This window comes from Lepidothrix coronata, unplaced genomic scaffold (assembly GCF_001604755.1).
Source record: "Lepidothrix coronata isolate B3197 unplaced genomic scaffold, Lepidothrix_coronata-1.0 Scaffold165, whole genome shotgun sequence".
Classification (NCBI taxonomy): domain Eukaryota; kingdom Metazoa; phylum Chordata; class Aves; order Passeriformes; family Pipridae; genus Lepidothrix; species Lepidothrix coronata.
The window spans coordinates 635261-649035 of NW_016690345.1; the positions used below are offsets into that span (position 1 = coordinate 635261).

At 50.1% G+C, this 13775-nt stretch overlaps 1 protein-coding gene across 2 annotated transcripts in view; it reads right to left on the bottom strand.

The window, feature by feature from the left end:
- COL6A2 (collagen type VI alpha 2 chain) overlaps positions 1–13480 on the bottom strand; it is a 28808-nt gene extending 15328 nt beyond the window's left edge. For both annotated transcript variants that reach the window (XM_017829610.1, XM_017829611.1), the window contains exons 1-13: positions 13203–13480; positions 6414–6548; positions 5087–5685; positions 4581–4601; positions 3820–3885; positions 3261–3314; positions 3128–3172; positions 2914–2940; positions 2616–2642; positions 2473–2517; positions 1060–1113; positions 601–663; positions 293–355 (exon numbers count right to left, since the gene is read on the bottom strand). In XM_017829610.1, the coding sequence (XP_017685099.1) occupies positions 293–355; positions 601–663; positions 1060–1113; positions 2473–2517; positions 2616–2642; positions 2914–2940; positions 3128–3172; positions 3261–3314; positions 3820–3885; positions 4581–4601; positions 5087–5685; positions 6414–6519 (1170 nt within the window). In that variant the 5' untranslated portion in view covers positions 6520–6548; positions 13203–13480. The remainder of the gene's footprint in view (positions 1–292; positions 356–600; positions 664–1059; positions 1114–2472; positions 2518–2615; positions 2643–2913; positions 2941–3127; positions 3173–3260; positions 3315–3819; positions 3886–4580; positions 4602–5086; positions 5686–6413; positions 6549–13202) is intronic.
- Between the last annotated feature and the right edge of the window lie 295 nt (positions 13481–13775).

Consider the following 13775-nt stretch of genomic DNA (forward strand, 5'->3'; position numbering starts at 1 on the left):
CGCTCAAGACCCATCCTTGTTTTGTTCTGGGCAGCTGCAGGAGCGTTGTGTGGTCCCCTCTCCCATTTTCCATTGTACCGGTGGGGACACATATTGTGGGAGAGCTCCCTCGACCACCTGGGGGCTTGTGCATTCTCCGTGCTGGTGGGCTAAGCAGCAGGATCATCAGAATGCCCTGGCATGCAGCCACCTTTGAGCATGGTCATGCAGTTGATTCTGCTCCAGCTCCGTGCCACATGGAGCAGACCACAGAAAGACACACTGGAGGCATTTGAACGCTGCATGAACCTACCGGGCTTCCTTTTTCTCCTGGAGGTCCCGTGGGTCCACTGCGACCAGGCCGGCCAGGATCTCCCTGAAACAGGTAGAGAGCAATGGTCATTGCCTGCCTCAGCAGCACGCTGCACCATGAGCAGCCCAAGGAGCAGGGCCAGCAAGGCTCTTCCCTCAGCTCCTGTGCCTGGTGATGGGATCCAGACCCCAAGGTCTAGGGGCTCCATGAGCAGCGTAGGATTTAGGAGTAAATACAGGGAATGGTGTTTAGCTGTCCCCACTGGTGGCCTCTGCCCACACTCAGCTGTCTGTCCAGAGCAGTTGTACCTTTATGCCTGCATCTCCTCTTTCACCTTGGTCTCCTGCATCTCCTGGGTAGCCATCAAGGCCCTGTGGAGGGAAATGACAAAGAACCACACATTTCACAGTGGGAACACTTTCCCTGCAAAATAAATAAAATTTCTAATAAAATAAATTTTCTAAGCCAGTGCTTAGAAAGTTGCTCTAGAGACCAAAGTAATTTTTGCTTGTTGCAGTGTGGATGAAAGGGGCAGCTCCTCCTCTCTCTGTGGAGGGGAGGGACACTAGGGGCTCCCAGCTTACTTATACATGGAAAGGAGGCACAGAAAAATCAGGCTGTGCTCCCCATTCCAGGGATCCCAGCTCTGGAATCAGATCAGCTGGCAGGAAAACAGGCCAGTAACCTCTCATTGGCCATCTCTCTACATATGTAACTCACTCAGCAGCTACACAACTGATGTGTTGATGAGTTTGATTGGTTCCTACCTTGTCACCAGGGTCACCCTTGCATCCCGGTGGTCCAATTCTCCCCAGCTTGCCCTGGAGAGATTGCATTCAAAAGAAAAAGACTGAGAAGCTGTAGGTGTCTGAAGGAAAACACAGCTTTTCTGGTTAACAGTTAATAATTTTTAGCATCATCTGCTGACCTTACCTGTCATCAGCTAGATAATAAATAGCAAGTGTATTCCTTAAACAGAAGTGGGTTGTGCAGAGACAAGTGGAGAAGGAGAGAGCAGTGTAAAGCCCTGAGTGGCAGTGGGAATTCAGGCATGCTCATCCTGCACACGTGCCCTGGGTGATGGAAACATCCCTTGAGGCTGGATTTGGTGGTCACTCATGTCCACGGTTGTCCTCTCCCATGCATCTCATGTCAGAGCAGCTCAGGTGTGCAGCAACCACACTGCCTGAGGGATGCCGTGAGAGAGGGACTGCCGTGCTCCCTGCCCCAAAACAGCTTTGTCATCAGTGCTGAGACAGCTTGTCCCGGATAGAGAATGGGGGAGACTGAAGGGCTTTAGTGTTTTGGAGAGTGGAGGGGACTGAAGGTTGTTTTTGAGCTTCAGCAGGCATTTGAGGAATGGGAAGAACTGCTATTACCTCACAGGTATATTGGGCTGGGTATATGAGATGGTGCAGAGCAAAGCCAGCATGTGACGGCCAGTGGACAAAGCCAGGGACTTTGTTGCGAGGCCCCTGAACTTGGCTTTAGGGCTTTAAGGTTAAGAACAAGCAGTAGTTAAGAGATGAAATTTCAGATTCTGTGATGAACTGCCTTGAAAAGCAAATTTCTGCAAAGCTTTCTGTGTCCATGTCCTGTAGGGGTCACTAACACCAAGGTAAGGTATCTACACACAAGTTACCCAGCCGTATCACCTCCTCTGCCTGAGCACAGAGCAGGTTACACATCCAGGTTCTGCAGAGAGCTTGCTGACAGAGGGACAACACTTAACGGCATGAAGCTGTGTTGGAAGGGATTAGGTTGAATATTAGGGAAAGGTTCTTCCCCCAAAAGGGAGGTTGGGCACTGGCACAGGCTCCCCAGGGAAGTGGTCACAGCCCCAAGGCTGGCAGAGCTCAAGGAGTGTTTGGACAATGCTTTCAGGCACGTGGTGGGATTGTTGGGGTGTCCTGTGCAGGGCCAGGAGTTGGACTCGATGATCCTTGTGGGTCCCTTCTAACTCAGGATATTCTATGATTCACTTCTACAACCTGAATTACTTCGTGTATTTCTACAGGACATGCAGAACAGTGTGCAAATAAGGTCACAGAAACCTCAGTCAGAACGGAAAGCCAGCGTGTGGCATAGGAGAAACTAAACAGCCCGTGGGGTTGAGAGAGGGTAAAGAAATGAAACAGCAGCAGCGACATTATGGGGTTGCTGCCAGTGCTCCCGGTTACCTTCTGTCCATCAGTGCCGTTCCTGCCTGCCAAACCGGGGGCACCCTGGGATCAAGGGGGGAAAAAAAAGAGGGATTTATTAACACACACTCCAAAGGTTGGTAGCTGGAACAACATGCAAGTCAGAAAACGTCTTTTCTTACCCTCCGTCCGTCGGATCCGATTTCTCCCTGGGAGAAAAACAGGACAGGAAGTGAGGCACTGCCTACACCCCCCACCCATCTGCCTCCTAGAATCATCACCACTTTACCGCACCTCACCGTGAACAATGCCTGAAGGAGGAGACAGGCTTTGGGATGCCCTTGGAAATCCCTCCCCATGGCTGCAATTATGGTGTTACAGGGTTGTTGTCCTTCCCCATTACAGCTAATCTCTTTGCATCAGAAAGGAGCACAGCCTCTGCCAAGTGCCCAGCCAGCGATTCTGTCTCTTCTTTCTCACCTTCTCTCCTTTCAGCCCTGGGACACCCTAGATAAAGAAAAGACAAACAGAAAAAAAAGAAGAAAATTGCTGTGTTAGCGCCTGGGAAAGCACCAGGAAGAGAGGCAGCAGAGCGCAGGGATCTGGGTTGGGAAATGGGCAGGTAAGAGGGAGAAGCAAAGCTCCCCCTTCTTTACCATGCAAAGAGCTCAGCCGTTGGCTATGGGATTCTTACCTTGGGACCAGGATATCCGATGGGACCTTCAATACCTGGGTCGCCCTTCAGAGAGGAAGACGCGGAGAGTTAGCTTGACGTCATCAGAGATGTAGCCCCAGCAAAGGGAGGGGAGGATTTTCCCACAACTCACCTGTCGTCCCTTCAGCCCAGGGGAGCCTGGCTCACCCATGTTCCCCTTTGCACCCTAAGGAAAGAAAAAACGAATGTAAGTCCAGCCTTGGTGATGACTGAGAAAAAGGCAGTTTCTGGGAGCATCCTGCTCCCTGCAGCTGCTCGAACCGAGCAGGACCTCCTTCATTCTGGGGAAGTCAGGGAAAGACTGTATGGGGACGGGAGCACACAGAGCTGGGGCAGGACAGTGGGACACTGTGCACGTGAGAGCTCTGCTCCTGAGAGTGGGAAGCTCAGGGACAGCTGCTGCCTCGCTCCTGTTGTCCTTGGGTGCTGGAGGTACACAGCAAATGCTCGGATGTCCCTCTGCACTGCTGGCAGCCTTGGCACAGACATGGGCACACCAGTGCTGGCTGTGTGTTACTGTGTCTCTCAGGGCCAAGACAGATGCTGGTGAGTTATTTACCACCTGAGGGCGACTTGAGAAGGCAGCTGAGCTGGGGTCTATCTAGGGCATGCTGCAGTGGTTGTGGCAGGCACGGGCATTATTGTCTTTCCCACAGCTTAGAGCAACTTACCTTCTGCCCTCGGTATCCCTTGGGACCAGGTGGACCTGCAATCTCCAGGCAGCTCATCTTGTAGCACTGAAATACAAGGAATTAAACAGGAGGTGTTTAATTAAACAGCATGCCACTGCTTCACGTGCATCCAAAACCCAGCTCATCTCTGCATCCGTAGCTTTCCACACGCCTCTTCTCATGAACTCAGGGCTAAAATCTACTGTGGCTCCAGCTGTGCCAGGGCTGAGGCAGCACCAAGCACCCTGAGAAGTGCTGCCCATCAATTAAGAGCGGAAAGTTTCCATGAGCAGGTTCATTACAGCTTGGCTCTGGGCCCAGACAGAAAGAACAGGACTGCCAAGCATCAGAGGTGGGGGGGCTTGCTCACTGGGGTCCTCAGGGCACAGGCATGCCCTTTGGATCATCACCTGCATACTCCTCCCTCTGTATGCAAACCCTGTCCCTGTGGTACCAGCAGGGCAGGAGCTTCAGCTTGCGCAGCACCTACAGAACAGGAACATGGTTCCAAAGTGATGAAACGAGTCTATACCATAGACCTGAACTCATTACAGGTGAGGGGGAGGCAGGGAGGGAGTCCAGTGTGGCATTATAACCACTGGATAAGGGAATGTGCCCCCAGACTCTGCACTGATCCACAGGTGGGCAGAGACTCATCCCACAGAGGTCCATGCTGATTTGGGGTACAAGCTGGTCTTCTCTAATTGAGGCAACTTAAACCTATGTCGTGTGGCACCGGCATAAAGATGTTGCTCACTTACCTCGCCGTAGGCTTCATGTTTCTGCAAAGGAGAGAACAGGATGAAGAGAATCAGTTAAGGTGGTCAGCCCCAAGGGAAAGACAGCATCCCACCCCTCCTCGAAGGGCTGTGTGATGGTGAGGTAAGCAAGGTGGTAAAGGCCCCATGGCTGCAAAGATGTTCTCAGCAGAGCCCCCCATTAACAGTGCCTCATATGTGGGGTCTCAGAGACTACGCTGATGGTGAGCATGTGTCTCAGTGTGGCACACTCTTCCATGTGCCCCTGGATGTGGAGCAGGATGGGGTATGGGTCTGGTCTTCAGCAAGAGCCAGGACTAAGGTGGCAGCCTGCCCAGACGTGCCAGGAAACAAGAGGCACAAACCAAGGAGTCCTGGGCAAGTACCAGAAAGAGACTCCATTTTCCCTGCTAGAGGTGCTCTCTAGAGCCCTGCCAAAAGCCCAGCACAGGGGTAAATGATCCCCACGTCCAGGCACTGCTTCTCTTGTCCCCCCCGCCTGCCCATACCATAGCTTGGATGATCCTGTCAATGGTGTTGACGTCGATGTCCAGCGTGTCCCTCTGCGTGATGGCGTAGTTGTTGCGGTACAGCTCGTGCGGCAGGTTGGCAATCTCCCGCAAACCCTGCTCGTAGACCTTCTCGCTGGGGGCCACCGCAAAGAGCCTGATCCCCATGTCCCGTGCCCTCTCGGCCTGCACCTTCATCCCCCCGCAGGGGCTGCCGGTGACGTGGCCGTCGGTGATGACCACGGCAAAGTTAACGCCGGTGGCCATCTGGGTCTGGATCTGCTGCGTCATGTTGGAGATGGCGCAGTCCGTGAAGGTGCCCCGGCCAAGGTAGTTGATAGCGGACAGCCTGGGCAGGTAAATGTCTTTGCTACTTGTCAAAGGGCTGTAAATTTCCACCACATCTGAGTAATGGAGCCCACCAAACTGCCAGGTGATGTAGACTTGGTTCTGGTAGAGCTCGCTCTCCAGTTTGTCGATGAACACAGGGATGAACCGCTTTATTTGGTCCACAAGGCTCTGGATGGGCACAGTCTGCAGAGCAACGCTCTCTGAGGTGTCAATGATGAAGTAGACATTGATGGGGCAGTTCCTCTTTTCTGCATGGAGACAATTATTCAGACCATGTCAGAGCACTTCATGCACCCCCTGCACTGTCCCCCAGAAACCTGGACCAAGTGCAGTCCTGGAAAAAGCACAAGTCCCACGTAGGTCTAGAACTGACATCTGTGTTTGGGTTAGGTGGCTCCCCAGTGCCCAGGACTTCTAAATTCTAAGACCTGCTAGAGAACCACAAAATCCTTAAGGTTGGAAAAATCCTCTAAGATCATAGACTCCAACCATTAACACAGCACTGCTCAGTACTGAATCAATCTCGAAAATCTTGGGTTTTTTTGTAGAAGTCAGGTTGGACAAGTAAATCACCTCTGCATTGCAACTGAAAAGTGATGAAATCATCACATCTAAAGCGAACAATTTTATGGCATCAGACAGAGAGCTGAGTGCTGGAGACTGAACTGGTGTTTGTCACTGTATCTGCTGGGAGAGCCCACCACTGGCAGACCCCATCCAGCTCTTCCATCTCCACTGGCAGACCCCAGCTCTTCCATCTCTACCTCTCTGCAGTCCAATGCAAACCCAGAATTGTGATTTTGGGTGGAGGACAGTGTTCTCTACAGATGGATTGTTACCACAGGAGTGCAAAGGGCAGGAGAGGCGGAATGCCCCACTGTCAGTTCCTTGCAAGCAGGTTCTACAACTCATCATGGCCACTGCTTTTGTTAAAATTGCTGCCCATAAAGGTGACCCAAATTATTTGGGTTAATACCTGCACAGGCAATAGGACTGACATCTCCATTGTCCACATCAAGCTGAGCGTGGAGAGGAACTAAAGCCACGCAAAGGAGAGTGGAAAACAAGGCTTGTCGGAACATCTCAGCAGTCCCTCAGGGTATTCAGATGCCTGTGGGAAAACACAAGTTACATGTTAAACATGATGCACAACCTCCTAACTCTGCTGGGATGACAGAAGCCAGTCAATGCTCCTTGAAAACCCTGTCTGTGACAAAGAAGACTTCTCTTTCACTGGGACATGTCACTGGGCCACTAATGTAGATTTTTACACTGACTTGAAAGCTAGGTGATTAAAATATTTCCTTTACTGGAGCATGGATTATTTAAAACTGCTTTAGCTTCTCTGCCAGGGAGGGATTATGTGGTGGAACTATGGAGAGTGCATCAGGACCTTCCAATTCCATGCTTTCTCTCCAGGTGTGTGCCTGACCACCCCATGCCCGTGCTGGCTCCATCACCCCTGATCCACACAGATGCACACATCCATGTTCCTCTCTCTTCACCTACCTGGCCAGACCACCAGTGTATGTGCATGCAGCAGGTCCTTTCCACCTCCAGGTCACCGTGTGGGTGGTGACGCCTGTGTATACTGAAAGGGTACAAAAGTCTTTGCTTGACAGCACTGCTTTGTAGCCCTCACAACCCATGGAGTGAAGGGCCAAATAAACAACCACTTCAAAAAATGACCATCTTTAGTGTTCAAGGTCCAGCCGCACATGGGAGTGCATTTTGTGTAGGGTTATGATAACTTAAAGCAGTAGAAGAGTTAAGAGATCTAGCCTGAAAAGTTCTTGGGAAGTATGTATGTGTTCAAAGGAACCCAAGCTTTGAAAGGACATTCACAGGTAACACTCAAGTGACACTTGTCACCAGCATATGGAGGAAGAGGTGATGCTCAGCTTTATGTCTAGAGGACACTAGAACTAAACAGCATGGCCCCTTGGTGGTCCATAGATGCTTCTCTGCATGGAGGTCAAATCAAAAAGAGGAACAAAACAAAACCAGGAATGTCTGTTATGAAAAAAAGACCTAAATCCAGTCAAGAAAGAGAGCTTCTTTCTTGAATGTTTTTTTTCGTAACTTCTGGAAGAGTCCAAGGCTTGAAGGGACACTAAGAGTGCATTTGGTGGCACTGGCAGTGCAGGGGGAGGGCAAGTAATGCAGCTGGCTTGCTGCCTCGTCTGCATGAGAAAAAAAACTACCTGAAGAATACAGGCAGCTGGGCCCTCCCTGCTTCTCTTGAGACCTCTCTTCACATGGTGACAAGCTATTGCCTGGTGGGACATGTCCCGCTCCAGTTTGCACTGCCAGCTGCTGTGCACCACAGGGTTCTGCAAACCGGTTTATGCTGGAAAGGTCAGTGGTGTCAGTGCTGCTGTTGCTGCTGATACCCCCACAACAGCAACAGCCTTCCTCCTCTTAGGCCAGATCTTAACTGGGGCAAGAAGAAATGCTGCTGCTCTTTGGAGATCTCCTGGGTGGGTGGGATGTTGGGATCTGGGGCTCGGCTATCAGCAGAGAAGGAGTTGATGGGATTATTATGGACAGCAGGAGCTGGGAGAAACTCCTTACTCTGAGGAGCCTCATTACAAGACTTGTTAACATTCAACTATGTTTGATTGTCCTGTCTCCTTCAGCAAGATATGGAAAGACTTTATGGAGATGTTCTTAGACGATGTAGAAACCCTTTTGTTCTCTCTCCCCCGTGGTTCCTCGCTTTGGGAAATATTAACCACTATGTGTAATTGTAGCAGAGAATTGTGTAATCCTACATAATTGTGTATGCTATATTAGCATAATCCATCCCCTACTTAGCATAACCCGTCCTCTTCATTAACATGTCCTGCTTCCAAGACCCTTATATTGCAAGTCATGTGTTCAATAAAGATTCCAGTTTCTACCCCCAACCTGGGATCATTTTGTTTTTGAACTCCACAGTGGGACAAGAAATCCAAAGCTTTGGGAACACCGACTTAGGGTGCTTGACAGGGCTCAGCAAAGCCCTCCGACATCAAGGGCCTCTCACATGTCTCCATGTCAGCACCCAAACATCCACAATGAGTAGTTCATGTGTCCTTTTCCTCCCCCTCCAACTCAGAGTGGCTGCAAAGCTGTTTGTAAAGAGACATGACTGTAGCCTCATGAAGGAACATCTCTTCTATGGGGAAAGGCTGAAAGAATTGGGATTGTTCAGACTAGAAAAGAGCAAGTTCTGGGGTGACCTTATAGCACCTGCCAGTGCCTAAAGGGACTCCAAGAGAGCTGGAAAGGGACTTTGGACAATGGCCTGGAGTGACAGAATAAGGGGGAATGGCCTCACACTGCCACAGAACAGGGTTAGATGGGACACTGGGAAGAAATTCTTCCCTGTGAGTGTGGTGAGGCCCTAGCCCAGGCTGCCCAGAGAAGCTGTGGCTGCCCCATCCCTGGAAGTGTTCAAGGCTAGGCTGGACAGGGCCTGGAGCAACCTGGTCCATGGAAGGTGTCCTTGCCCATGGCAGGGGGTGGGACTGGATGGACTTTAAGGTCCCTTCCAACCCAAATCATTCTGTGATTCTGTTAAGTCTCTGCGTATGTCACAAGTTTTGTTGTGCTGCAGAGAACAGAAGGGGTATTGTAAGGATAAAATACTTTAATGCTAAAGAGGTGTTTTAGTTAAGATCAAGACTTCATCCCTCTAAACTTACTGTGGGCTTTCCTTGTCTTGTTTGTCCTCCATAAAACAGAGCTGCAGGAGATCCCAATCTTCTGGAGGGCACAACAGCTTGGTGCCTTCAGACAGCACCATTTTAGAGCCAGCCTTTAGCTGAGGAAGATGGAGACAATAACTTTTGGAGAGGCTGGGAGTGCTGAAGGCTTTGGCCAAGTGTCTGACTCATCATGCCGACCCGGGTTTAATCACCTCCCTCTCTCCCTCCTTCCCTCCCTCTGTGTGTGTGGGCGGGAAGGCGCCCTACGGCAGAGCTGCTCTCCAGGCAGAGCCGTGGCAAGCAGTTAACCTGCACAGGCAACCAAGGCCAGCTCTGGCACAGGATGGCCCCTGCCTGCGGCCCTCGGGGCTTGGGTCTGGGTCAGTGAAACACCATGACCTTGGGCTCTGCATGGTCAGAATGGAGAGGCAGGAACACGACACCTCAAAACACAAGATACAACTCACTTCTCTGTGGTCCTCTTGCACAGTCTCCTCTATTCCACTCTGCACCTTGAGCTACATTAGTCTTCTGCCCTACCAGCATCCCTCCTGGTATTAACCTCAGTGCATACACAGTGGGGCAGCTGCTGGGAACTCCTCTGCCCACTAATGGCTCTCCAAGTCTAGAGTGGGCAATGGTGCCTATTTTGTTATCCTCAGCTGCTGTGATGCTGTTGCAAATCTCATAACATTTGACATTTGACTTAAAGTCTCACCTGCTGCTGCAAAACGCTGAGATGGAAATCTCAGATTTCAACAGTATTTCAGACTAACTTTTTTTCTGGATGTTGAAGGCAATTTTTGAAAACACACAGCCCAAAAAACTAATAGAAAGAGCAAACTGGGAGCTGACTAATTGTGTCTGAATACTTGGGTCTGCCCATCTTGTTCTTCCTTGACCCTTCTCTCTCTGCCACAGTAGGATATTGTTCCTACAAGGCCTTCTCTCAGTATTTGTATTTTTTACTGATTAATTTCTTTCCCCATGAGATGCACACTAGAGAAAAAACAACAGGGAATCTCAAGCAGTGGGTCCTCTGAACGGATTTTGAAGGCACTACTTTGCACCATCCTCCCTGTATCAGGGTGTATGCTCAGGTACTCAGCAGAAAAATGCATGGCCTTTGCTGTTCCCACACTCAGATCCCAGGTGACCTGGCTGGAGGACCTGAGTTCTCTGCTTACTTCTCTTCCCACCCCGAGCAACTGAACCAAATGTAATATTATGGCAGACAAATTACTTGCAATGACTGAAANTGCCCATGGCAGGGGGTGGGACTGGATGGACTTTAAGGTCCCTTCCAACCCAAATCATTCTGTGATTCTGTTAAGTCTCTGCGTATGTCACAAGTTTTGTTGTGCTGCAGAGAACAGAAGGGGTATTGTAAGGATAAAATACTTTAATGCTAAAGAGGTGTTTTAGTTAAGATCAAGACTTCATCCCTCTAAACTTACTGTGGGCTTTCCTTGTCTTGTTTGTCCTCCATAAAACAGAGCTGCAGGAGATCCCAATCTTCTGGAGGGCACAACAGCTTGGTGCCTTCAGACAGCACCATTTTAGAGCCAGCCTTTAGCTGAGGAAGATGGAGACAATAACTTTTGGAGAGGCTGGGAGTGCTGAAGGCTTTGGCCAAGTGTCTGACTCATCATGCCGACCCGGGTTTAATCACCTCCCTCTCTCCCTCCTTCCCTCCCTCTGTGTGTGTGGGCGGGAAGGCGCCCTACGGCAGAGCTGCTCTCCAGGCAGAGCCGTGGCAAGCAGTTAACCTGCACAGGCAACCAAGGCCAGCTCTGGCACAGGATGGCCCCTGCCTGCGGCCCTCGGGGCTTGGGTCTGGGTCAGTGAAACACCATGACCTTGGGCTCTGCATGGTCAGAATGGAGAGGCAGGAACACGACACCTCAAAACACAAGATACAACTCACTTCTCTGTGGTCCTCTTGCACAGTCTCCTCTATTCCACTCTGCACCTTGAGCTACATTAGTCTTCTGCCCTACCAGCATCCCTCCTGGTATTAACCTCAGTGCATACACAGTGGGGCAGCTGCTGGGAACTCCTCTGCCCACTAATGGCTCTCCAAGTCTAGAGTGGGCAATGGTGCCTATTTTGTTATCCTCAGCTGCTGTGATGCTGTTGCAAATCTCATAACATTTGACATTTGACTTAAAGTCTCACCTGCTGCTGCAAAACGCTGAGATGGAAATCTCAGATTTCAACAGTATTTCAGACTAACTTTTTTTCTGGATGTTGAAGGCAATTTTTGAAAACACACAGCCCAAAAAACTAATAGAAAGAGCAAACTGGGAGCTGACTAATTGTGTCTGAATACTTGGGTCTGCCCATCTTGTTCTTCCTTGACCCTTCTCTCTCTGCCACAGTAGGATATTGTTCCTACAAGGCCTTCTCTCAGTATTTGTATTTTTTACTGATTAATTTCTTTCCCCATGAGATGCACAATAGAGAAAAAACAACAGGGAATCTCAAGCAGTGGGTCCTCTGAACGGATTTTGAAGGCACTACTTTGCACCATCCTCCCTGTATCAGGGTGTATGCTTACACACATAACTGAAAAACACATGGATTTATCTGGACAGAGACTGCAAGAAAAAGCGGCCTTGCAGGAGGACCTGAGTTCTCTGCTTACTTCTCTTCCCACCCCGAGCAACTGAACCAAATGTAATATTATGGCAGACAAATTACTTGCAATGACTGAAATGTGCCAATTATATCTGGCTTATTTGCAGTCTCACACCTGATTATCAGATAAAGCAGATTCTAATGCAGTAGAAAAGTCACCTCATGTACCTGGCAAGGCAGAGCCATGGTCTGACTGATATTTCTGAAGTTCTTCCTAGTGCACTGTGTATTTCTCCTCCAACACCAGAACACCTGAGCAAACTGATCCCAAATTCACGAAAATTTAGATGCTCTGCTCTCTAAGCTAACTCTGCCTTCAAGAAGCTTATTTAAAGTCACACAAATTAAAAGCCACACAAACAGCTTACTCTCATGAAAGAAGAATTATGCTGGCTACGGCTAAAATAAGCAGAATAAAGTTTGAAATCTCCCTGCTGCTCAAGCCCAATGTTTTCCATGGCCATGCCCAGCAGGCACTGCCTGTGGTGCCATTCACTTGTGTATGCAGCATTTTTTCCACTCAAATGTTTGCTAAATAAAACTGGAAAAGAAAAATATGTCCCATTTGGAACAAAACTCTTACAAATGCACCTCCTCTTCCTCCTTGTTTGTGTGTCCATGGTTTGCACACTGCACAAGGAGGGAATTTCAGTGTTAGTTGCTGGCACTACCCAAACGTGCCCTGTAATTTTAGTCCCTGGGCAGAGCACCCAGAGGGAAGGTTCCCCGACAGCTACAGGGATCCCAGATATTCTCCATGTCTCCTAATGTAACTGTCCTGGGATTAGAGCCAGGGAAAGCCTGGGCTGCAGGAAGGCTGGGGGGAGGAAAACCCTGCCACCAAGTGCAATGAGCTCGCAAGCATTCCTGAACCTCCCAAAGCTGTTACCTCCCAAAGCAGAGGAGCCTGTGCTGATGTAATTCAGCACAACTAGGAGGCATGGGCCACAGGTTAGTCCAATTCATATCTTCCAAAATCCCCAAAATCAAAGGGGAATCACACAGCAGATCAGTTGCTCTGCCCTGCTACCCCTGCTGCCATCATTTCAGTGTCGCTGCTAAACTCAGCTCAGTTACCCCAGAGAAGACTTTGGTTCAATAAACCCAGCCCTTCCCCCCTGAGGGATTTTCTACACCTCTGGCCCTGGCTAGATGCTAGCTTGTGGCCCACACTGCTTGCACCTGAAAAAAACCCAAACTCTTGGAAAAATGCCCAAAGTAGCCAAGAGCTGAAAGTAAAGGAAAAATATATATTCTTTTATAGCAGGTACTGTCTAAACACCATGTGCCTGAAGTGAGCACCTTGCTGGAGAGCCAGCGAACAGCAGCAGGCACAGGATGGAATTTCAGAGGGATTTATGTTATTCCCAGTTGGGCATCTGTCAGTAAGTAGCTGCATGACTGCTGTACGAGGAGAGAAAAATTCTGCCTACCTGGAAAATGGGGTCATCAAAACTTCTCCTCCAAAACCCCTCCGAAACGTAAGGAAAAAAGACTTTGTGGAGTGGCTGGTGTCAGAAAGACTCCCGCATCCCCGGCTGTAGGGTGGCTCCGGGCTCTGGGTGCCGGGATGTGCGGGGTGAAGGAGCGGGAGGAGCAGCGGAGGCGTCTCCAGCCCAGTCCCGCTATTCCCTGGCCGTCTGGAACTGCCCTCTGAGTTCCTCCTCCTCCAAAATCAGGCAGAGTCTCATTTGCAGTAGCTTCAGACATCCACGGAGAGTCACTGTGGGTCTACCGAGACCTGGGAGGATCCCCTCCCATCCGCTCCTCCCCCTCCTCCCCCCCCCGCCCCCAGCTCGGGCTGGGCTGGGCTGGGGAGAGGTTGTCCCCTCTGGAGCTGAAGGCATCTTTGTTTTACATAAACTAGGAGTCTTATTTTTCCATGATGAGAGGCCCCTTTTCGTGGTTGGCATTGCTGCCCCACATATTTATACCATCAAATAGTGTTTCTCTTTCTTCCCTCCTGCCGTCCTACTCCTCTTTCCATCCTAGTAACGTGTCCTGAC